Source organism: Lycium ferocissimum, chromosome 11, assembly GCF_029784015.1.
Source record: "Lycium ferocissimum isolate CSIRO_LF1 chromosome 11, AGI_CSIRO_Lferr_CH_V1, whole genome shotgun sequence".
Taxonomy (NCBI): Eukaryota; Viridiplantae; Streptophyta; class Magnoliopsida; order Solanales; family Solanaceae; genus Lycium; species Lycium ferocissimum.
Genome location: NC_081352.1, coordinates 34,699,730 through 34,722,127, shown reverse-complemented (window position 1 = coordinate 34,722,127; position 22,398 = coordinate 34,699,730). Strand labels below are relative to the sequence as shown.

Below are 22,398 nucleotides of genomic sequence, written 5' to 3'. Positions count from 1 at the left end.
TTAAATTTAATGAAATAATTTATAACCACACAAATAGTTTATTTTAGTCCTCAAGTTTTAAAAATTCTTCATTTATTTCTTAAACTCGCGTTGCTTGATCCAACACGACAACATAAATTAGGACGAAGGAGTATGTGATTTTTATCAACTTGTTCAAGTCTTGATTGATACCCGTAAAAGATACTTGCTTTGTCCCAATTTATATTATACACTTTTTTTTTAATCAATCCAAAAAAGATTGATACATTTTTTTTTATAAAATAATTTAATTTAAAACTTTTCTTTTTATCTTAATGAAATAATTTATAATCACATAAATATTTATGACTTATTTTAAATCATAAATTTTAAAAGTATTACTTCTTAAATATCGTGATTAGTCAAAATATATAACATAAATGGAGAGAAAACCCTGATATGCTAGTTGAAATATCATAGGGCAGGCGTTATAATAGAGGAACAAAACAATATTAAAAAGACCCCACTTTCAAACAGACTCTTCTTATTCTACCATAACATAATATAGTAGTACTACTTTTTGGCAGCCACCCTAGTTTTCTACTATTCCAATTTCCATAAAGCCTCGTTTTCCTACTGGCCTTTTTTTGATCAAATCTTTTCTTATTGCACTCAGATTTCAATCCCCTCTTCTCTGTTTATCTCTAAATTAGATCTCACAAAATCTCTCTTTTTTACTCTCTCTCTGCTCATAAATATTCTCACGAAGTGCACATGGTTTTTCAGGCTCTCTATACGTAGATAGAGCCTTGAAAAACCCTTTTTTTTTTTTTGTTAAAATCTTGATTTTGGGTTTTTGCTGATAAGTAATATAATCTTTCCAAGTTTTCTATTTTTGGTTTTTTTTTTTAAAAAAAAAATCTTGATCTGGGGTTTTTCTGTTTTTGCTGAATATTAATACCATTTGTGATCTTTCCAAGTTTTCAACTTTTTGTTTCTACTTCCAAAATCTTGATCTGGGGTTTTTCTTTTTTTGCTAATAGTAATATATTTTGATCTTTCTTGTTTTTTTCGTCAAGTTTTAGTCAAAAAAAACCCAAATTTTCGCTTGCCAGCTCAAAGTTTAATATTTTATTTTTTTGCACTATGATTTCAACAGTGAAACAATCAGGTTTTACAATCAATGGGTGTGATTTCATTCGGTCAAAGTCTCAATCTTTGACTTCTTCACGGCGTTTCTCCGTTATCCCACCGTTACCGGCGATGACATCACGCCGGAGCTCCGGCGTAGCGCTGTCAAGACCCATTTTTGTTTCTAAAATCGAAAGCTTCGGATCGGGTCGGGTCGACCCGGTTGAAGAGAAGAAGAAGAGTAGTAGTTTGGTTAAGTGTAAGGCATATGAAGCGGATCGGGTCGACCCGATTGAGGGACCCGAAACGAAAACTGAGGTGGCAAGGAGGTTGAAGATTGGTGTTTATTTTGCTACATGGTGGTTCTTGAATGTGATATTTAATATATATAATAAGAAAGTGTTGAATGCATTTCCATTCCCTTGGTTAACATCAACTTTGTCACTTGCTGCTGGTTCACTTATTATGTTGATTTCTTGGGCTGTTAGAATTGCTGAGACACCCAAAACTGATCTTGAATTCTGGAAAACTTTATTCCCGGTAAGGAAAATTGGATTTTTTTGGATACCCCAATTGGTTAAAGACAACTACTTTTTGATTATTTGGTTGTTTTGATGATCTTTGTGGCAATTTTTGCTCTTAAAGGCAACAACTTTTTGCTTATTTTCTTGTTTTGATGATCTTTGTGGCCATATTTGTTCTGAAAGGCAACATCTTTTTGCTTATTTTGTTGTTTTTGATGATCTTTGTGGCCATATTTGTTCTGAAAGGCAACATCTTTTTGCTTATTTTCTTGTTTTGACGATCTTTGTGGCCGTATTTGTTCTGAAAGGCAACAACTTTTTGCTTATTTTCTTGTTTTTGACGATCTTCGTGGCCGTATTTTTGGTCTTTTATGTCTTGTTTTTAGGTTGCTACTGGTACTTGTGATCTATTTTCTAATGTTTGGTTTACTTTGAAATTTTCATTCAATTACCGGGATCTAGTCTTGTTTGTAATAGTGAATTTATTACCTGCCTGACAAGCTGTATGTTGGTGTTATTTTTGTTGGGTTTCTATGGGTTTGGTTTAATCATGGATTTAAGAGAAAACCTACCAACCCATTTTGTCTGGATTTAGCTTTGGGAGAAATATTTTCTGGGTTTGTTGATAGAGATCACAAAACAACAAAAATACTGGTTTTGGAGTACAAACAATTGTTTTCTGAAAACAAAGTTTTGTTTGTTTATAAACCTTCAATGCTAAGTGATTTCTTTTCTTCCTAAGTTTCTTGTGGTCAGAGTTATTTTGGTATCTTTGCTTGTGCTAGTGAGAGATAGTATGTACACAAGCTAATTAAAAAAAGTTTGTTTGCTTGTGCCGAATAGAGCCTTAAATACAAGCTAGCTTCGATATTACCATAATGAAAAAAAGTTGTTTTTTTATGCAGAATAGAGTCTTAATCAGTCTTTGTTTTTTCTTCACGTTTTGTATTCTAGGTTGCCGTTGCACATACAATTGGGCATGTGGCAGCTACAGTGAGCATGTCAAAGGTGGCCGTTTCATTCACTCACATCATCAAGAGTGGTGAACCTGCTTTTAGCGTTTTGGTTTCAAGGTTCCTCTTGGGAGAGACTTTCCCTACGGCCGTTTACTTATCTCTTATTCCCATCATTGGTGGTTGTGGTCTTTCTGCTCTTACAGAGTTGAACTTCAACTGGATTGGTAAGTTAGCTCAACTTTTACTAGTTGTTAAGACTTGATTTCCTCATCATTTGTATTGATTCTCTTCCCCGCTTGCATGGTAAGACATTTTTTATGTCATTATACAAGTATACACAGAATTTTCTGAAAATTTGATGACAAATCTTTCGTAGCATAAGAAAAATGATTTATACTCCTAGCTGTAACAGCTTGAATATTAGACTGTGTTCGGTGTTCTATAAATGTTTTCCATGAAAAATATCTTTCAGTGCTTGAATGGAAAATATTTAATTAGCAAATCGAAGAGTGTTTTAATGACAATTTGAGGCAGTAAGATTTAATAACAATGTCTAACTGCCTAATATAAAGTTCAAGTTTTGATAGCGTTCCTTATCAAAAAAAGAAAATTTAGTGCTAAAAGAAAAATGACTTTTGCCAACATTTTCTGGTAACCCAAAATATCAGCATTTGACTTATTCATGGAACACATTTTTCTGAAAAATGACTTTCGTCATTCTACATACACCGTATAGTGCATCATTTAATTCTGACTTCTCGAGTTTGATAATTCTCCGATTAATGGAAAGATTGTTATGTGATGCATTTGATCACTTTATATTTCTGGGAGACCTCCCTTGTGGATGAAATAGCATCTGAGTTTTTGTTAGGCTGACATGTTTCTTGTTTAATCAGGTGACAGTGGTTTTGGCATTTTGTGATGTCTTTGACAATTAAGATTGTTTTGAGTGTTGAAGACAAACTTTGCTTATGAATTTGTTTGCTGAAATTTTTATCTGTTTTTGTTGGTTTGTCCACGTTAGGTTTCTCGGGGGCTATGATCTCGAATGTGGCATTTGTCTTCAGAAATATATTCTCCAAGAAGGGTATGAAGGGGAAGTCTGTTAGTGGGATGAACTACTATGCTTGCTTGTCTATGTTGTCTTTGTTGCTTCTCACACCATTTGCCATTGCTGTTGAGGGACCACAAATGTGGGCACTAGGATTTGAAAAGGCTGTCTCTACAATTGGACCCCAAATAGTCTGGTAATTACATGACTGCCATCCTATCTTATTTTACATTTTGTGGCATCTGCATTTTGCCAAAAATTGGTCTAGTTAAATAATACTCCCTCCATTCCACTTTATGTGGCGAGGTTCGGAGTATGAGGGTCAAAGTATTCAATTTTTGGCGTGGATTCCGACACAATGTCTATAAGCTTTTGGAAATAAAATTTACATATTTGGAAACTATATAAAAGTTACTATATGTCGTTAATAGTTAATAATCAAAATATTTAAGAAATGTGTGGTCAAGGAAAAACCTATTTATGTGTGGTCAAGGAAGAACCTATTTAACTCCATAAATACTAATATTACCACATAAATTGGAACTGAGAGCGTACTACGTTTGATTGCAGTAATTTTAATCATATTAGAGATTAATATGTCAATTGAAAATGTAGAGAACTTTTAGTGCAAGAGAAACTAGGTTTGTTGAACCTGCTTAATAGAGTGACAAGTTCAGTGAGAATTCATATAGTCGACCCTAAATTGCTTGAGATTGAGACATATTTGTTGTTATTGATTGCCGTCATTTGTTGTGTGAGAGAAATATATATTTTACTTCATTTATAACACTAGTTGTATAAAGAATAACTGATATGTGAATAAGTGAATCGATTCCCTTTTAATCCATTAGTTTGAGCTGTGTCAGATTGTGACAAGGAAGAAAATAGTTGCATCACATACTTTACAAGCACTGTGAAAGTATAAAGTCCATGAACTGCCCCAGAGCTAATTTTGTTTAATCCAATTAAACTGATGTTTAATGTGGTGAATATATGTTGATAACAGGTGGATGGCGGCCCAGAGTGTATTTTATCACCTCTACAATCAGGTGTCATACATGTCCCTAGATGAGATCTCTCCTTTGACGTTTAGTATTGGAAACACCATGAAACGTATATCTGTAATTGTCTCCTCCATCATTATCTTCCGTACACCCGTCCAGCCAGTCAACGCTCTTGGAGCTGCCATTGCAATTCTTGGAACTTTCTTGTACTCACAGGTGATAATTTCATTTTTTGCCTTTCTGTATCAGATGTGATCGATTGTGCTTCCTTGATATGTTTTTCTAAAGCCTATTTAGTTTTTTCTGCTTTCAAGTATGCATGCACGCTAATTTTTCTCCATAACTATTTTGTCATTATTTTTTTGATGAGATAAATACTATTTTGTTATTATAAACACGGGAATGAGAAGTAACGGTTTCCTTTTCCTCCCACACCAACCTTTACTCGGATCTTTTAGTTCTCTCTTTTTCTGTGTGTTCTCCTTTTGAATTGGAAGGAAGAACTGGGAGGATTCATCATAGTTCGACTATTTTTTAATCAAGTTTCAGAGAACCCTAATTATTATCATTTAGTGGTGGAAAGTATTGAATCGATAACTATCGTCTATTGCCACTATAAAATGGGAATGAGAAACAACTGTCTTCCTTTTCTTCCCATGCCAATCTTCGCTCGGATCTTTTAGTTCCTATTTTTGTGTGCACGCTTCATATTTAAGCTAATTTTAATTTAGGATTTAGAGAACTCCTAATATGATTTAGTGCTGAAATGAATAGTGTGAAATTAATATAAAGCGTATTGTGGTGGCTACGCCCCCGAGCAATTTGGGATTAAGGCATATATTGGAGAGCTTCTTTATTGAATATTGGAACAGAATGGGTTCAAATAGAGCAAAATGGATAGTAAAAGATTCATATAGCTAGCTTCAGGATTCAAATATTTTTGTTGTATTGTGGTGGGGGAGGAACTGCATTATAGATGATCAAAATGATCCATTTGCTTTGTTAGCACCAGTTTTGTAAAAAATCAAAATGATCCAACTCCAAACTTTTTGACTTTTCCTTGAGGGTAAGGTAAAACTGATTCCAAAATGTGAAGAATTGTAATATTTCCTGTCTCAAAACTTATTGTTGCTCCTGATAGTCCTGTAACTTAGATGAGGTATATGATATTGTTTTTCGTGTTTTTGCGTTGGTTCCAAGGTTCCATGTTTTCATCATTTTTATTGCGGCCCTCTACTAACTTAAAACTCTTCCGAATCATATGCAGGCAAAACAGTGAAGAGTGCAATTTGCATAGCGCATTAGGGATAAAGGCGTTGAAGAAAAACCTTGAGGTGAGGTGTTGAGAAAACATCTCTGAGGATTCTCAGTCTACCCTTACTTTGGGTACTTATGAGTATGTAGATAGCAATAATGGGTTAAAATTAACTCAAATCCTATAGAGTTACTAAGGCTGGTTTCCTTGTTTTGTTATTCATCAAACTTGATAGAGACATCAAAAACTGTACTAATAAACTGAATACTTGACTGAGAGTGGTATAAATTAGTTCATTGATGCAGATTTGTTTTATAACCCTTCCATAATTTGGCTCAAATAGAGAGGCAGGGTTGGTTTTGCTTCTTTTCCATGTTTGGCATTGATATAGTCTGAGGGCCAAAACTAAACGATAACATGAATCTTGTATAAAACTAAACAAAACACACGTTTCCTGGAGAAATGTATTAAACGAACACTGACGAGACACTTGCGTGAAGATGGTTTTTGTAACGATTTTGTTTAGGAAAATCTTCATTTAACTTGCAAAATTTGTTCTGCCCATAAAACAGAAAATACTCCAAATGCCCTTTGCCTTTGTAAGACTACAAAGAATCCTTTAGCCTAAGCTTTACCAAAGAATTCCGTCAAAACTTCAAATATTTAATGGCAGTTTGAACATCCTTATCTCCTCTACCACTGCAGTTGAGCACAACCTTAGCTCCATTGGGTAGGGTTGGACACAGCATCTCCAGGTATGCCAAAGCATGAGATGTTTCCAGAGCGGGAATAATGCCCTCTAACCGCGATAACCTTTTGAAGGCTGCAACCATGAAGAAATAAGTGAAACATGAACGGGTTTGTAAGATACATCATAAACAGGCAGCAAAAGTGAGCCAATTACAAACTAGAAAAAAATAACTTCAAAGGGAAACCAAATCATATGTAAAGCTTTAGAACTAAGGATAAGCGAAGTCATTTATGATTTATCACCTTCCAAAGCCTCCTCATCTGTGATACTATGGTATTCTGCTCTCCCCAAATCTTTCAAAAAGCTGTGTTCTGGCCCAACTCCAGGGTAATCCAATCAAATAATCCATTAGGGGAGTAGAACCAGTTAAGAGATGTAAAATTTGATTTTGAACGATATACTTATTTCAGTAGCGTCAAGTGTACCCACTCAGGATTCTGTAATAGCAAAACGAGCACATTAGTAACAAGCAAAGTTCCAAGTTATTACCCGGCACTGATAGAATGAGGCTCAACTATCTGCCCATCTTCATCCTGCAGGAGATAGCTCATAGCTCCATGCAGAACTCCTACCTCTCCCTTAGTCAAAGTGGCAGCATGTTTACCACTATCGAGACCAAAACCTGCTGCTTCAACCCCAATCAACCTCACATCTTTGTCATCAACAAACTCATGAAACAGTCCCATAGCATTTGAACCTCCTCCAACACATGCAACAAGCACGTCTGGTTTCCCAGCCCACTTTTCCAAAGCTTGCTTCCTTGTTTCTTTACCGATCACTGCATGGAATTCCCTAACCATCATTGGGTAAGGATGAGGTCCTGCAACAGATCCAAGGATGTAATGAGTTGTTTCAACATTTGTAACCCAATCCCTTATAGCTTCTGAAGTAGCATCCTTGAGCGTAGCAGTTCCTGAGTGGACTGCTCTAACCTGCATGTTAATTTTGGGGAAATGCTAATTATGTTTATTAATTCAAATGCAGTATAAATATTACTCTTCCAAACTACTTTATACTCTTCCAAACTACAAAAGATAAAATTATGTATTTTCCCAAAAAGAGGAGGAAAAAAAGGATAAAACTTAACCATCTACAGGAACGTATAACAGAAGAAAAGCAATGGTTCAGCTAACCATTGTCCCTCAAGCCCTAAGAAAGAATGCTAAATGGTCTTCAGATCAAAACAGAGACAGGATAATATATCCAAAAAAAAGATCAATATAAAGGCAGTATAGGTAATGCAGAGCCAGAAAATTTGCAGGTAACTTCTCACTTTTGCATTTATTCGACTGACCTCTCCCCATCTGCATACATCTTATCCATACTCTCTAAGTTCATGGATATCATTATTCATATCACATTCTATTCTCCCCACTTACCAATATTTTGCACTCAAACTTTTGTTCCTTGTGCCTATTAATCACTCCTGAAATTGAGAATTTATGAATGCAAGAAAAACATAGTGCCATCACAGATAGTGAAGAAACCACACGATTTTATTGAACAAGTTAGTGTCATTGCAGGTAGCTGAGTCAGTTAATAAAAGGTTGCAGAGATTTCAGCGAAACCACAAAGTTAATAAGTGAATTCATTGGATAAATTTCGAAATCTCTCTTTAAGTAAGCTAAGAACAGAGAGGACAACCCATAATGTAGGATACGGACCTCAGCTCCAAGCAGTCGCATTCTGAAGACATTCAGTGATTGTCTATCCATATCTTGAGCACCCATGTAAATAACGCACTCCAAACCAAACCGGGCACAAACAGTTGCAGTGGCAACACCATGCTGACCAGCCCCTGTCTCAGCGATAATGCGTTTTTTCCCCAAGCGACTGGCAAGCAAAGCTTGGGCAACCGCATTATTGATTTTATGAGCACCAGTGTGGTTTAGATCTTCTCTCTTCAGGTAGATCAGTGGCCCTTCACCATCTGGACGTTTATAATGCTCAGTAAGTCGCTCCGCAAAATAAAGAGGACTCTCTCTGCCAATATAATCTCGCAATATCCCATCTAGTTCCTTCTGCAGTCAGCATAAATGGTGTATAAACAAGTTAGAAGTTTTATAGGGGTCAACAAGTCTTCATAACGCAAAGCAGATGAAATTAATCAATCCAACAACTATGCCTCAATTCTGAAACATTTGGTGTCAAGCTTATGAATCCTCTATATCCCTTTCTATCTATTCAAGTCCCTTTCATTCGAAGACTTAATAATTTCTCTTACAAGGAAATAACTGAAATTAGGAGTTCTCTAAATCCCAACGCAAACGAAAAAAGAAAAAGAAAAAGGGGGGTTAAAAGTTTCTTTTGTTTTTTATTTTTCATAAGGTAACATAATTTTATTGATGTTGGAGAAAACCCGGTTTACACGTGATATAACAACAAAGCAGAGAATTATAAAGAGCTCATACATAAGTCATAACTACAACTCTTTATATCAGAAGAAACATTTCAATTGTGCTAAATTTCCAACAAAATTTTAGCTCCTGCAATTTCCAAAGAAACTATGCTCGAGGCAGATATGTACCATTTATTTAAAACTTACACACACACACAAAAAAAAAAATTGCAGTTGAAGCTAGTTCTCAAAGAATTGGTTAACTCACATTCAATTCTTTCAACACGTTTAAAAACACAGATTTCGAATATCAAAAAAATTACTAGAAAACTAGTTTCATCATTTCATATGATTGAATAACTAAAAGAACAAGTTTTTTTTTTTTTTTTAGCTTCACCATTCATAGTTCGAAGTATAAAAAAGAATTTTAAAAAGAGTCAGATATCTAATAATACGTGGCTAAATCCTGGGAAAATATACTAGCTTGTAATGTTGTAACGTCGAATCAATTAGATCTAATCTTATTACAGAATTCACAATGCGGTCAAAAAAACAACAATATTAACTAACTTTTCTCAGCTATATGAATCATTATATACATTTCGCTCTAATTTGCCACCATTTCATTCAGATCAGCAATTCGACAATGCATAAAATCAAACACACACCTGAAAGTCTTGATCAGTAGCGAGCGAATTGAATGCGGTTTCGAGCTCATCGAGAGCATGCATTAGGGTTTCCGGTACATACTTGCCTCCAAATTTCCCAAACCGACCAAACGAATCGGGTCGTTGAGCGACCTGACCCGACATTGATTGTCCGGTGAGGACACAAGCTATGACAGGTTTCTTGGAGGGTAAAGATGTAATTTTGATGAGTTTGAAGGGTAGTTGTGATTGGGATAAGGAGGAGAAACGGTGGGGGTTGGGTAGTTGTGGATATATTTGGCTCGGTGAGGAGAAGGCCATGTTTGGATGATCTTAAAAGCTGAGATGATTGTTTTTTTCCATCTTTTGGCAAAGAAAGATGACGACAGGTTTATTATAGGGAGTTGGACCCAGTTTAAGTGACGTGGCTATTTTTGCAATTTACATAAAAATATTTGTGAGGTCTAGCCTTCGCCAGGATAATAATAGCTTGCTCTTGGAACTTCCCGCAAAAAATTTACCATTACTATAACATACCAAACTCTTATTTTTATCTGATACGGTGATGATATGAGTTAAGTTTAATGGAGAAGCGAGGATTTATATGGTTAACTCCAACCTGTTTGGAACTAAGGCACAATTATTGTTGTATATATAACGTATCAAATAAAATAAAAACTTTTTATTTGAGTATTTTGACAATGTTTCTCATAGGTTAACTTGGATTATATACTTCAACCTAAATCAGCCCAAATTTTAAATAAACTAAATTTGAACGAGCCAAGATAGAGTGAGTTAATAAATGAAAAGGACATTAATCCACCCAAACTTGAACGAATTGAAAATGATCATACTTTTATTGATTGATTTTGTCACCCCCTAAGCGTCAAGCAACAAATTCCTACAAATAGTTTTTTCAACATCTCTGAATTTCAAGAAACTTTTCTTCATTCTCTACTAAGAATTACCTTCAACTTTCAACTCCACAAATACAAGAACCCTTTTGCCTATTACAAAGAGAAAAGAAAAAAAAAGTGAAAAGGAAATGCAATATTACATGTTAAAGAACTCAATCTCCTTTTTCTGGCCATAGGCCAAAAGAAAAGGGTGTTAGAAATGATATCACTATTTACAACATAATGTTAACATCAGTAGGAAGAGCAGAGTAACTCTAGAAGTCAATAATTGGTTCCCCAATAGTAAGATTCCTCTGGACAGTCCAAGGCAAGTTAAACAGCTTTGCCATAATAAACTTAAAGATCTTATTCACATTGATGTTATGTGTTGCACTTGAGAAGAAAAGAGTTGCTTTCATTGCCTTTGCATATGCCCTTGCCTGCAAAGCACCATTTCAACAAATTCTCAACAATGTCCCACAAACTTCATTCACAACATAAGACATAAAACCAAAATGTCCTAAATCATTGCAATTTAGGAGGAATCAACAAGAGGACATCCGTTCAAATCGACCACTGCCATGTTGTTAGGTAGGGACAATCAGTCCGTAGCGACGGCAATCTAGGAATGAATGGGGATCCCTATTAATATAAAAAGAATATCGTCGTCGATACTCTCACTCAATTGATCTCTCGTCATCTGAAATTTAGAATCGGACGGATGGAAAGAAATCACAACAAGTGTTATCTTATTATATGTATATATTCAAGCTTTTACGATGTATATATAGTTCCAGCTGAAATTTGTGGGGTCACTTGAACTGGCAGAACTTGCTCTAAATTCTAACTCTGATACATAATCCTACCAACTACTATTTGTTTTCTTGGTTTGTTGGGGTGGGTGGAACCTGTGGGAAGGCACTGGGGATGACTATAACCCAAAAGACTAGTTTCTTTCTTCTTCTTATCTTTAATTTTTTATTATTTTATACTCTTTTAAAAACAAAGTTTGTAATTAAAGCATTGAAATTCAGTTGATAATGCAAATAATATCCCAATCCTTCTCAGTTTATGCTTGTCTAACAGAAAGGGAAAGAGGGAGAGAGAAAATTAAAATATTCTTCTGGACTGACATTGACTTCTGATTTAATCCCAGCATATGTGGGTTACCATATTCATTTATGGAGAAAAAGAACAGTTGAGGAACTTGTTAGGATCACATTGTTTTCCCACTTGCAAAAAGTAAAAATGTACAACCATGAAGAAATAAGGTCTTTAATCATGGCAATTCTAAAAAAATTACCTTTACAGCAAACTCAATTGTTTCCCAGAGTTAAGTGTGGATTCAGGTGATTTACATATATTAATTAATCACGATTAGTGATAAAATGTGCATATCAAGGCACGTGTCACGTGTTTATTGGATTGGTTGTAAACACGTAGTTGAGTAAATTTTTTCTACAACAATCTCTGCAGTTATAAGGCTTTAAAAACCATTTAAGTACTGATTTCGAAGAAAGATGGAAGGAATTATTTAAGTGCTATGTTGATCAAGAATTGCACCTGTGTCACTACTGACCATTGAATGTCTGGTGGAAGCTGGACAAAATCATCAAATTTGGTCCCAATTAGTATTGGAATGGCAGTCTGTAGTTTTCAATTGTAGAAGCGAAGGATTAGAGTTTCTAGAAGGCAAAAAAAAGCATAACTATCAAGGTTTTTAAGTCTAGAAATCACACATATTTTAACAATGTCCATCTGAAATGCTACACACGGTTTATACCAACTCAATAAACATATGATATACGTATGTCTTTATGTAAATTCTTCTCGATCAACCATAGTTAACTAATACACATCCTCACCTAATTTTATCACTCAAGAAAAACTAAAGTAGAACATCAGGCGCGATAAGTTTTCTGCATAGTCTCATATATCACTATCAAGAAAGAGTAGTGGTTATCTTTGCTTATGAGTACTTACAAATCAGAATTTCATTGGGAAACAACAGCCTGTACTTGTTAGCAATGAATAATGATCTCATGATTGTTATTCAATTCATTCTCAATAATTCTTTTTGAAAGTTGAAGACAATCAAGGTTTGCTAATAACCATTTTATTCTGGTCATTAATTAGCTTCAATCATTCAAATCTAAAGAACCAACTGATAAAGTAATCATCTTCAAGAACAAAAAGTAACAAAAGTACTACTCCCTTCGGATCAAAAAAAGAATCCAGTTAGCCATTTGCACACCTCTTAAGAAACTACTCTAAGAAAAAAATATGTAAATTGACTAAACTACCCCTAATTAAATAGGCATTGGGATTTGATCACATAACACTTAATAGGAGCAAATCTGAAAAGATAAGGTTAATTATTTCTTGATTTAATAATTGGGTACTTTTTTTGACCCAAGAAAAAAAGGCTAAGTGGACTTTTTTTTTATCCGGAGGAAGTACTTTACTTATTGCCATTTGCTACTTTTTATCCAAAGGAATGAAAGTAGTTCCAACCACTGTCATTACTCAACTCACTTCAAACTTTAATTCAATATATCAATAAATTCCCAACTACTGTAGTTATAATCCTGTTAGTACTACTTTTTCTTTTGTTTGGTGAAAAGAATTGCTACTGGCTAGTGAAAGTCCCATCCAACTTTGTTAATAAGTAAAGATGATTCTTGGTTCTAACGTTTACTCCATTTTCAAGAAAACAACATTAAAGCGAAAGAGAAGTTAAGTTTCTCACCTGATTCCACTTTCTTGCTTCACTATACCAACTTATCACACTGCAATTGCAAAAAAGAAAAAGAAACGCTCTTAATAATGGAGTTTAACTTCTGTATACTAACAATGTAAAGTTTATTTTTTAACAGTATCATATTAAAGCGATGACATACTTGTTCAATGTACTCCTGCTAGTGAGATCAAACATAAAAAGAATGGCAACAGCATCTTTACAAGCAATTGGAATCTGATCACATGAGCTATGATCACCTATAAACCAAAAATTCAAAATGCAAAACCAAATTACTCATTTTGATCAAGCTACAGTAACCACCTTAAAAGTGACAAATTTGGCCTAGACTTGAACCAAAATAGAACTCAAAATTTTCCAGATTAAGGAAGATAATTAAACATACCTCCTACATCCCATATTCTAAATACAATTCTTGCACCTCGTACAGCTAATGTTTTATCCATCAAATTCAATCCCTTCATCTGCAAGCACTTCTTTTCTTGTTCATCACCTACATACTTAATCTGAAAAATAAAATAAGAAAATTTAACCCCCAAAAAAAAAAAAAAACTATTTCTTGGTTTAAGAATATGAAGTTACATGCTAACTCAAAGGGCGTGGACTAGTGATCAATGAAGTGGATTAAGGCCGAGATCAGAATTCAAATCTGACTAGAAATTCATCTTTTAAGTCTTGGTGAACAATATTATTGGTCAGGCTCTTCGAAAAATATTTTCGGGCCGGGGTGTGCGTCAAATCCTCCAAAAGTTTGCGCTATTTGATGATCCGAGCAACCTAGTCCGAACACCCGCAGGGACGGACCTAGAGCTTCGCCTACGGGTTCCGCAGACGCTTTGGCTCAAACCATATATTTGTGCTTAAAAATACACTTATATCAAGAATCCAGTAAACTGTATTTTCTAGAATTCAGAACCCATAAACTCAAAAGTCTAGCTCCGGCTCTCGACATCATCAATATTACAAGAAAGGAGTAACAAAGTAGTAACATACTTAATCTAAAAAGAGATTATGTTAAACGTACCACAAAACTTGTTTTACCAATCTGACAATCACCCAAAATACTGATCTTCAAAGTAACTAAATCTGAATCACTATCATACCCACTACAACTTGCATTCAAAACATCATTTTCCCCTTCTACAACATACTGTTCAACTTCCTCCATGGCCTGAGTTGATAAAGTTCTTCTAGACAAACGCCTGTATCTTACAGGTTTCCTTCCAGTTGAACAAACAATAATTCTTTCCCAAATGAAACGAAAAAAATCTTTAAAGATTGAAACTCTATCAAATATCTTCCACTTAATGTTGACTTGAACTATTTTCTTGCAGACTTTAGTCATTTTGATGAAATTCATGGGTGTTTTGAGCTATGAGGTAAATACATAGGAGATGATTTTGGTTTCAACATGTTGGTAAGTCTTTTTCTCGTTGGATGTTCTGTTTGGAACAACTTGGGACTTTGTCACGACGACAAAAATCAAGAATGGTGAAATGTTGACCTGTATGTGTGTTTTTGTAGGAATCTAAAAAGAAGGGTCCAATTTGCCGGCCGGTTGGGTTGTTTCTTGATTTTGATGTAACGTGGGTATATGGGTCAATTGAGATAGGCACTTTCTAGTTCTACACTATATATAGGTGTTATGTAGGGGTAATAGGGTCATTTCAGTAGCTTATAAATTGGATTAGTTGGAGACTTGGAGTAAACAAATAATTTAAAATTGTTGAGGGGAGGAAGAAGAAAGGCTTAGTAGTGCAACGTGGCCTTAAAATTATCGGTAAATTTTATTTAGACACCTAAATTACAGTCTATTTTAATTGAGCATCTGAATACATAATAAAGTATTTCTATTAGAGGGTTTTGGTTCAAATTTTTGAAAAGCTTTTGTGCGTGCTCTTAAACATTAGTTAGTTAAATTAATCATATAAAATATGTTATCTCATTTAATTATAACAGGGACCTCAATAGGAACATGCTTGAGGTTTTGCGGCTTATTGAGGCTAATCTTTATAATTAAAGGATGTGACACATTTAAGTAGTTAATTTATGTAATTGACACTTGAGAATATGCGCAAAAAAAAAAAATCAAAATTTTGAATCGAAAGTATCTAACAAGAACAAATTTATTATGCATTTGGGTGTTTAATTGGAACAAACTGTAGTTTGAATATCAAAATAAAATTTATTGATAAGTTGAAGAGGGTATCGATATATTAAGCCAAGAAGAAAAGTGGAAGAAAAAATGGATTAAGAAAAAACAAGCATCTAGTGAGGAAGTTTAGCTACGGAATTTGGACACAATTTGACTTAAAAAAATAATCAAGAATCCACCTTAAGTGAGTATGTTTTACATGAAAATAAAGAATTTTTTGAAACAGATCATTTTGTTTTTCAATGGGTCTACTCTCTATTTGTGCAACCCGATATTAATTGGCCGCTATTATTAGATGCTTAAATAGAAAAAATATATTTTATCCAGCATATTATTTGACCTCTGTTTCTGTTTTTTTCTTCTAAAGAAACTCACTACTACAATTATCTAATAGCTCAGTCGATCAAAACCATTTTGGCAAATGAGAATTAGACATTCTTTTTATTGGAAATTAAATCTTAATCGGTCATAATTTTTTATCACTTCATTCCATACTAGACCATGGCTTGAGCGAGTCTTACAAAATTATTTCCATTCTAGATGAGAACATACATTTACTTAAACAATTAAATTAATGAATTACATATATTGAGATAAATGAGACACAGTCAAGATTTGATTGGTGGATGCAGATCAGAGATATTTTAAAATTTGGCATGCTGATGGAATAAAGCTAAAAGCTGCAAAATAGCATCAGAATGACTCATACTTTTGTGCTTTTCTACAAAGCATTTTGTTAGAATTAATAAAAGTTCATTTGTTCTTTGCCTTTTCCCGGCTAATGAGGTCCATAACTTTTTTTTAAGTACTTCACAGTTCACAGTGTGAATCTTGTTTATTCTTTAACAACAAATTTAAGTAAGTTTCTAGATACCAAAAGGGACTGCACAAGAATGACACTTACAGATCGAGAAAAAAAAAAAGAACTCCAGGCTTACGTTCCCCTTCACTTTAAATTTTGGGGTAAAGCCCAAAAGTGTTTATGCGTTGAAATTATTTAATTTTGCCCTTGGTTAAGTTTTTGAAAAAACGAGATATTTTTTTAACCTCATGTGCTCTCTTTTTTCACTTTTACTTGGTCTACAATGGTTTTATATTTCTTTTAAGAAAACAATAAATGAAATATACTCCCTCTGTTTTAATTTATGTAAACCCATTTGACTGGATACGGAGTTTAAGAAAGAAGAAAAGACTTTTAAACTTGTGGTGTTAAATGAGTCACATATATTTTGTGTGGCTATAAATCATTACATAAAGGTAAATTGTTTTCAATTATAGAAATGAGTCATTCTTTTTGGCACTTACTAATAAGGAAATAGGTTCACATAAATTGAAACAGATGGAGTATAATTTACTATAATATTCATGACTATTAGCATTTCAAAAAATCTTGAGAAATGATTTGGGGAATTAGAAATTAATGTTAAGGGGAAAACAAGAAAAGAAATTGTCTTTCTATTTATATCTTTAAAGTCGACAGGTAAAATTATTTTATTTTTTATTTTTAATATAATGGACATGTAAAAGTGAATGGAAAGAGTAGAAACTTAATTATTCCTTTAAATAATTTCAGCTTAAAACCCAAATTAGGGGCTTAAACTTAAAAGTTACCAATTTTTTGTTTCCATTCTGCAATTCTTTTGCCCTTTCGAATTTAGAATTGTAGAATTCTACAAGCCGACACTAATTAGCGGATTAAACAGACAAATTGTAGAAGTCAAATGTCGTTATCAACATTGTAATTTGTAAGGAATACGACACAAATTTACGTGAGATTGTTCAATCAGTCATTAAGAAAATACACAAAATTGACTTTTCTTCATATTCTAATTCTCTAAAGAGAAATAATCAATGCATTTATTATATAGAAATAGAATTTAGGTAGAAGGCGTGACCATGAAGAATCTAACATGCCACATATACAATTGTGGATGACTAACATGTCACATATACAATTGTGGATGATTACAACGGAAGACGACCTTCTTATTTGGTGATTATAGGACCAGGAATGATTTGTTAAGAATGTTCTTTATTTGCTATCTCATTTATTCATTTAGGGTAGGTAGTTCAAACTTCCAAGGATGGACTTTGGCTGCTATCATAAACCACCTAATTTTACATATATAAAGTCATTATGTTGGTTGCAACTTTCTGGAGGTTTGAAAAAAATAAAGAAAGATGAGTAATGGTACCAAACCTAAAAGAATGATTTATCAACCAAAGAAATGATTCACCGGAGATCATCAATTTTTTTTAACCACCTGGTTGTTGGTTTTTCCGTGGTTACATATTTCATTTCTCCATTATACCCACCCCACCCCCATCCTACCTTCTTCCACCCCCACCCCACCCCCCTTTATTGCCCCGCCCATGGTCCATCCCCCTCCAATGTCCACCATACGCCCACCTTACTACACTCCGCCCCACTAATAATATCCCCAGCGCTCACCCAACCCAACCACCACACTACCCCTCAAGATATCCCACAACCACCCACCCCTCCACCACCCCCACCCAATACCTACTTATTTTTTAAAGTTCCTATTGTATTCTTTATCCGAGTATTATTAATATATATAAACTAATTTCTAATTAAGAGTTAAGGGTATTTTAGTAAACTTACGGTCAAACCAAACAATACAAATGTTATTAAACCACAACAAACGACACGATCACTATCCAAACATGGTGTTCATTAATACGATGCAACCATACCATACTGTACATTAATGAACCACGGGAAACAACCATCCAAACAGAGGATAAAAGAATGATTTATCAACCAAAGAAATGATTCACCGGAGATCATTGTTACTCGGTACCTATAATAGTGGCGAAAGAATGATTATATACCATGCGGTGCAGGGTGGCTCGACTATAAGGTCAATAAAGCAATTGTTTGGCGCCCCAATTTTTTTAGGGCCTCATTTTTTCCTTATAGATGTATTTTATATATAAACTATTGCCTCAACTGAAGAAGTTTTTCCAAATTAAAATTGATAAAATTTTATCTAAGATCAGTAATGTCTCGAGAAAGACTAAATGAATTAGATCAATTGATAATTAATTGTTAGAACAAATCGATTGTAAAACAGTAATTAATGACTTCGCATCTGAAAAAGCTAGAAACGTAGACATTAAATTACAATATATATGACGATCTTTCCTTTAAAAAAAAATTAGGGCCTCTGTTTGAAGTTGACTTTAGAACCTCAATGTTGTCGAGATGGCCTGATCCGGTGTCCCTTCCTCAAAATTTTCCACTATGCTAATCTTTTAAGTCCTTACTTTTTTTTTTCCTTCGTGTATCTGCTTTAGCTTATTGAAGTGAAAAATGAGATAGTAGTCAGAAAATGTTTTTGTAAAGTGGTGAATCAACTTCTTCCCAATAGAGCATTCCATTCTGATGATATTCATTCAAAATAATGTAGTTAAAATGATTTTAATTTATGTTTGTCATCCAACTTTTCTTGAACATTCTTAAAATATGCCTAATAATTAAATTTAATAGGAATTCAAGCGTATGAGTGTGAAAAACAGAGCAAAATTCTTGTATTCAAACATATCGTTCGTGTTTTGCTTCTTTTGGTAGATAGTGTGGTCATATAGCTAACGCCTAACGATTTCATTGGCCTAGTCCTAATTAGATGTAATAATAGTATTAGTTAATATTAAAAGATTCTTTTGTCCTTCTAGTCTTTTAATCAAAGTGAATTAGGTAACATTACTTGATGAATATAATGAAATTAATTGAGAACAGACACGTGTATGCAAAACAAAAAGGAGTAAAGGTCACACAATCTCATTAATGGAGCCCCTATAGATATGTTCTATGAATTTGAAAAATTGTTTGATATGTATTGATGGTAACTACTCCCTCCGTTTCAATTTATATGAACCCAATTGACTGGGTACGACATTTAAGAAAGAGGGAAGACTTTTGAAACTTGTGGTTCAAAATAAGCTTTGAAAATTTATGTGGCCGTAAATCATTTATAAAGTAAATTTGTTTCCAAATTAGGAAAGAGGTCAGTCATTTTGATACGGACTAAAAAGGAAATATGTTCAAATAAATTGAAACAGAGGGAGTATATCCTATTTTAGAAATTTTATTTTTGCCAAGTGTGCAACTCCCAAGTCACTCTATCCATTTAATAGGTTATCTAAGTGGGCGATTTGGAAATTAATTATGGGATGAACTCAAATATCTCCTCTATTTTTCACTAAAATATTTCTGTTTAAGACAAGCTAGATCTATTCATCATTGGTAGAAATTTTGGTCATTTAGCTAACAATTCGATATATAATTTGATTTGGGTGTGGCATTGTGGAAATTTTAAAGTTTTACAATTTTTTCTTCTAATTTAATTTTTCTACTATATTTATAGTATTATTTTATATAGTATCATATTTTTTCTTAAATATTATTTACGTGCAATATAAATAAATTATGTATATATACATATATATGCCGGTATTATCTCTCACTAAAGGGTGTCTTCATTATTGATCCGAGGCGCCTAAACATAAATTGAGGCAATGCAATTTTCGTATGTTCTTGCTTTAGCTTATAATTAGTCCAATTTTATGTCAATGTGTGAATCTATAACGATCAACTACAGAGAATAGAAAAGTGCAGAGGATTTGCTTGAGAAGGAATTAAGGTGCTACAAGGAAGCTTTTTGATATGTTGACTGTGAGACAATTCCTCTTGAATTTGCTTGTTATGGCAGATAAGTTAAGTTGGTAAAGAATTTTTTTTGCTAGAGTAATGAAACAGCGGGACCCGGCGGGTATAGCTAGTCGGGTTCGCAAGCGGCACCGGAAACCACGGCAAAAAAAAAAAAAAAAAAAGAATTTTTATTTCGTACTATAATAATAATTTAGGTGTCGAACTTGCTACTACTAATCATCTGGTCCGTCGCAATCTTATCCTTTGTTATGATGCGTAAGTAGTACTACAAGTATATATCAATCCTATAAATAAAAAAACAAAGCATCTAGTGATTAAAAAAATAAAAGTGTTTTACACATGTAACTTTTCTATGCTTTGCTTGCAAAAGGCAATGCGATTCTCTATGATTAGTTAATAAAAGCACCATAAGGTGTTGGTCCTCGTTGGATGTGTTAATGCAAATGTCTATTGCAAAAAACGTGATAGGATTGTTATATGATTTAATTTATTCTGAATCACAAACTACCCTTAATTAGGTGAAATAGCTTTCTCACTTCTTAAATTATTATGAGGAAAAAAAGAGAAGCTAAAGGCTTTTCTTGTTTGATGAGATATTGATTGCCTAATTAAGTTTGGTGATAGCAAAAAGTAAAAGTTGGAAATAGAGACAAACATCGTTATGAACCAAAAATGTGATGCATTGATATTATATATATGGTTGGTGAAGAATATTACACAGTACCCTACATTTGGAATTGCATAAATTAAATCACCTTCCCACGCAAAATTTATTGAGAAATATTGTATTGAGTATGAACAATTGTTATTATTGTAACTTGTAAGAAACACAAGACCCGAGAGTTAACTAACATGTCTTATTTTAGTTTGGCTTGAGATAAGGACATGACAACCATCCAGCTCCCCTCTCGTCTTAGGGTACTGAACCAAAATGCCCTAAAAAAAAACAATTTCGACAAAAATACCCCAACAAAAAAAAATGTTACGAAAATGCCTTTAGCGCAGTAAATTACTGCGCTAAAGTGTTAACGGAACGGCTGTTAACTCCTATAGCGCGATAATTCTTTTGCGCTATAGTGTTTTTTTCTTTTTTAATTTCCCTGCTCTTTTGGTTAACCCTTCTTTCGTTACACTTTTTAACGTACTTTGACCATAGATTAATCATGCTTGAATCCCGAAATTTCAATATTTTATATAGAACCCTACTTATTTTTGTGCGTTTAATTAGGTAGGATCAACACATCAAGGATACACAAAAGTTCGGATGACCGTTTTAGAGGTTGAAAAGTGCTCAAACGCCATTTTCGTTCAAGGATCGGTGACATTAGCTTGAAGTTCTTTACGAATACTTAAATTTGTTCGTTAATAATTAATCAAAAGTTAGTCAAAATGGCAGCGTTCATGCAACAAAAAAAAAAAAAAAAAACTTAATTAAATTGCATCATTCATAACCTTGAGTAGATGAAAATACTTAACACACTAATTCATTCATTAATAAGAAACCCATGATATGTTAAAAATACAACCACAACATTCTTGAAAAAACTTAATACTTAATTTAATACATCAATTAATGCTCTTGAGTTGATCTTCGCCACCACCGCGAGATGTGCCACCACCACTAGAGGTACTTCCACCACTAAAGTTTCCTCCACCCCGAGAGGTACTTCCACCGCGAGATGTAGTTTGACCACTATGCCGTAAGGGACACTTGCGCTTATCATGACTAACATAATTGCAAAATGAGCATTTTCGAGTGTATCTCCCCGGTGGAACACATCCATTTCATTATGAATACGTGAGTATACATTCTTTCTGAATTTACGGATAAATGCTTTATTTGCAACCATTGAAAATGGATCTGGTGGCCAATAATTCTCACTACCAAGTGGATAGAACCTTCCAAAGATACGTTTTTGCATAATTTTCAACCGTATACTCCTCGGCCATGTAAGAGGAGGCGTTCTTTCCCATTGTGATAAAACGCTTGAAGGCGTGAGAACATGGCATGTGATATGATTGCCACTTGTCGCATGTGCACGTTCTTGGAATCTCACAAATTGTGTGAACGTTACCTCCTTTACCGTGGTGCACACTTGTTGTGAGTTCAAATATGCGCTCTGCAGGGTTGTACTCCATCCGATCATGTTTTTGAGCCTTATATTTGTGGTACTCGAATAGTTTTAACGGTTTTGGCATCCATCTTAGACCTTCTCGTCGCGTGTGCTTTGGCCTCTTTTGATCTACTGACGAACCGCTCCACAACCTGCTTAAATGT

The 22,398-nt window shown here is 34.0% G+C and overlaps 3 protein-coding genes across 4 annotated transcripts; 1 reads left to right on the top strand and 2 right to left on the bottom strand.

Moving 5' to 3' along the window:
• Positions 1-621: 621 nt before the first annotated feature.
• On the top strand, positions 622-6,183 carry LOC132036670 (glucose-6-phosphate/phosphate translocator 1, chloroplastic). Its single transcript, XM_059427049.1, has 5 exons — positions 622-1,629; positions 2,568-2,793; positions 3,594-3,816; positions 4,627-4,840; positions 5,892-6,183. The coding sequence occupies exons 1-5, from the start codon at positions 1,105-1,107 to the stop codon at positions 5,901-5,903; spliced, it is 1,200 nt and encodes a 399-aa protein (XP_059283032.1). The 5' UTR covers positions 622-1,104; the 3' UTR covers positions 5,904-6,183.
• Positions 6,184-6,383: 200 nt separating this feature from the next.
• Positions 6,384-9,943, bottom strand: LOC132036669 (tryptophan synthase beta chain 1-like). Its single transcript, XM_059427048.1, has 5 exons — positions 9,637-9,943; positions 8,295-8,651; positions 7,121-7,562; positions 6,873-6,968; positions 6,384-6,702 (listed from the first exon to the last, which is right to left on the bottom strand). Exons 1-5 carry the CDS (start codon positions 9,934-9,936, stop codon positions 6,527-6,529), a joined length of 1,371 nt encoding a protein of 456 aa, XP_059283031.1. The 5' UTR covers positions 9,937-9,943; the 3' UTR covers positions 6,384-6,526.
• A 501-nt stretch (positions 9,944-10,444) lies between these two features.
• Positions 10,445-14,867, bottom strand: LOC132036079 (septum-promoting GTP-binding protein 1-like). Of its 2 annotated transcripts, XM_059426310.1 has the most exons (6): positions 14,294-14,867; positions 13,655-13,775; positions 13,412-13,508; positions 13,261-13,300; positions 12,075-12,158; positions 10,445-10,951 (listed from the first exon to the last, which is right to left on the bottom strand). In XM_059426310.1, the coding sequence occupies exons 1-6, from the start codon at positions 14,627-14,629 to the stop codon at positions 10,787-10,789; spliced, it is 843 nt and encodes a 280-aa protein (XP_059282293.1). In that variant the 5' UTR covers positions 14,630-14,867; the 3' UTR covers positions 10,445-10,786. The 2 variants fall into 2 exon arrangements, with proteins under 2 accessions (XP_059282293.1, XP_059282294.1); XM_059426311.1 differs by lacking the exon at positions 12,075-12,158.
• Positions 14,868-22,398: the final 7,531 nt, after the last annotated feature.

Bases quoted from the DNA above. Each gene is read 5' to 3' on its own strand.
- LOC132036079 (XM_059426310.1), bottom strand. From the start codon at position 14,629: ATGAATTTCATCAAAATGACTAAAGTCTGCAAGAAAATAGTTCAAGTC. The intron at 13,776-14,293 runs GTACGTTTAACA...TTTATTTTTCAG, and splicing joins TTGGTAAAACAAGTTTTGTG to ATTAAGTATGTAGGTGATGA. The intron at 13,509-13,654 runs GTATGTTTAATT...TTTGGTTTATAG, and splicing joins TAGAATATGGGATGTAGGAG to GTGATCATAGCTCATGTGAT.
- LOC132036670 (XM_059427049.1), top strand. From the start codon at position 1,105: ATGATTTCAACAGTGAAACAATCAGGTTTTACAATCAATGGGTGTGAT. The intron at 1,630-2,567 runs GTAAGGAAAATT...TTTGTATTCTAG, and splicing joins TCTGGAAAACTTTATTCCCG to GTTGCCGTTGCACATACAAT. The intron at 3,817-4,626 runs GTAATTACATGA...TGTTGATAACAG, and splicing joins ATTGGACCCCAAATAGTCTG to GTGGATGGCGGCCCAGAGTG.
- LOC132036669 (XM_059427048.1), bottom strand. From the start codon at position 9,936: ATGGCCTTCTCCTCACCGAGCCAAATATATCCACAACTACCCAACCCC. The intron at 8,652-9,636 runs GTGTGTGTTTGA...TGCTGACTGCAG, and splicing joins CTACTGATCAAGACTTTCAG to AAGGAACTAGATGGGATATT. The intron at 6,703-6,872 runs GTGATAAATCAT...TCATGGTTGCAG, and splicing joins AGATGAGGAGGCTTTGGAAG to CCTTCAAAAGGTTATCGCGG.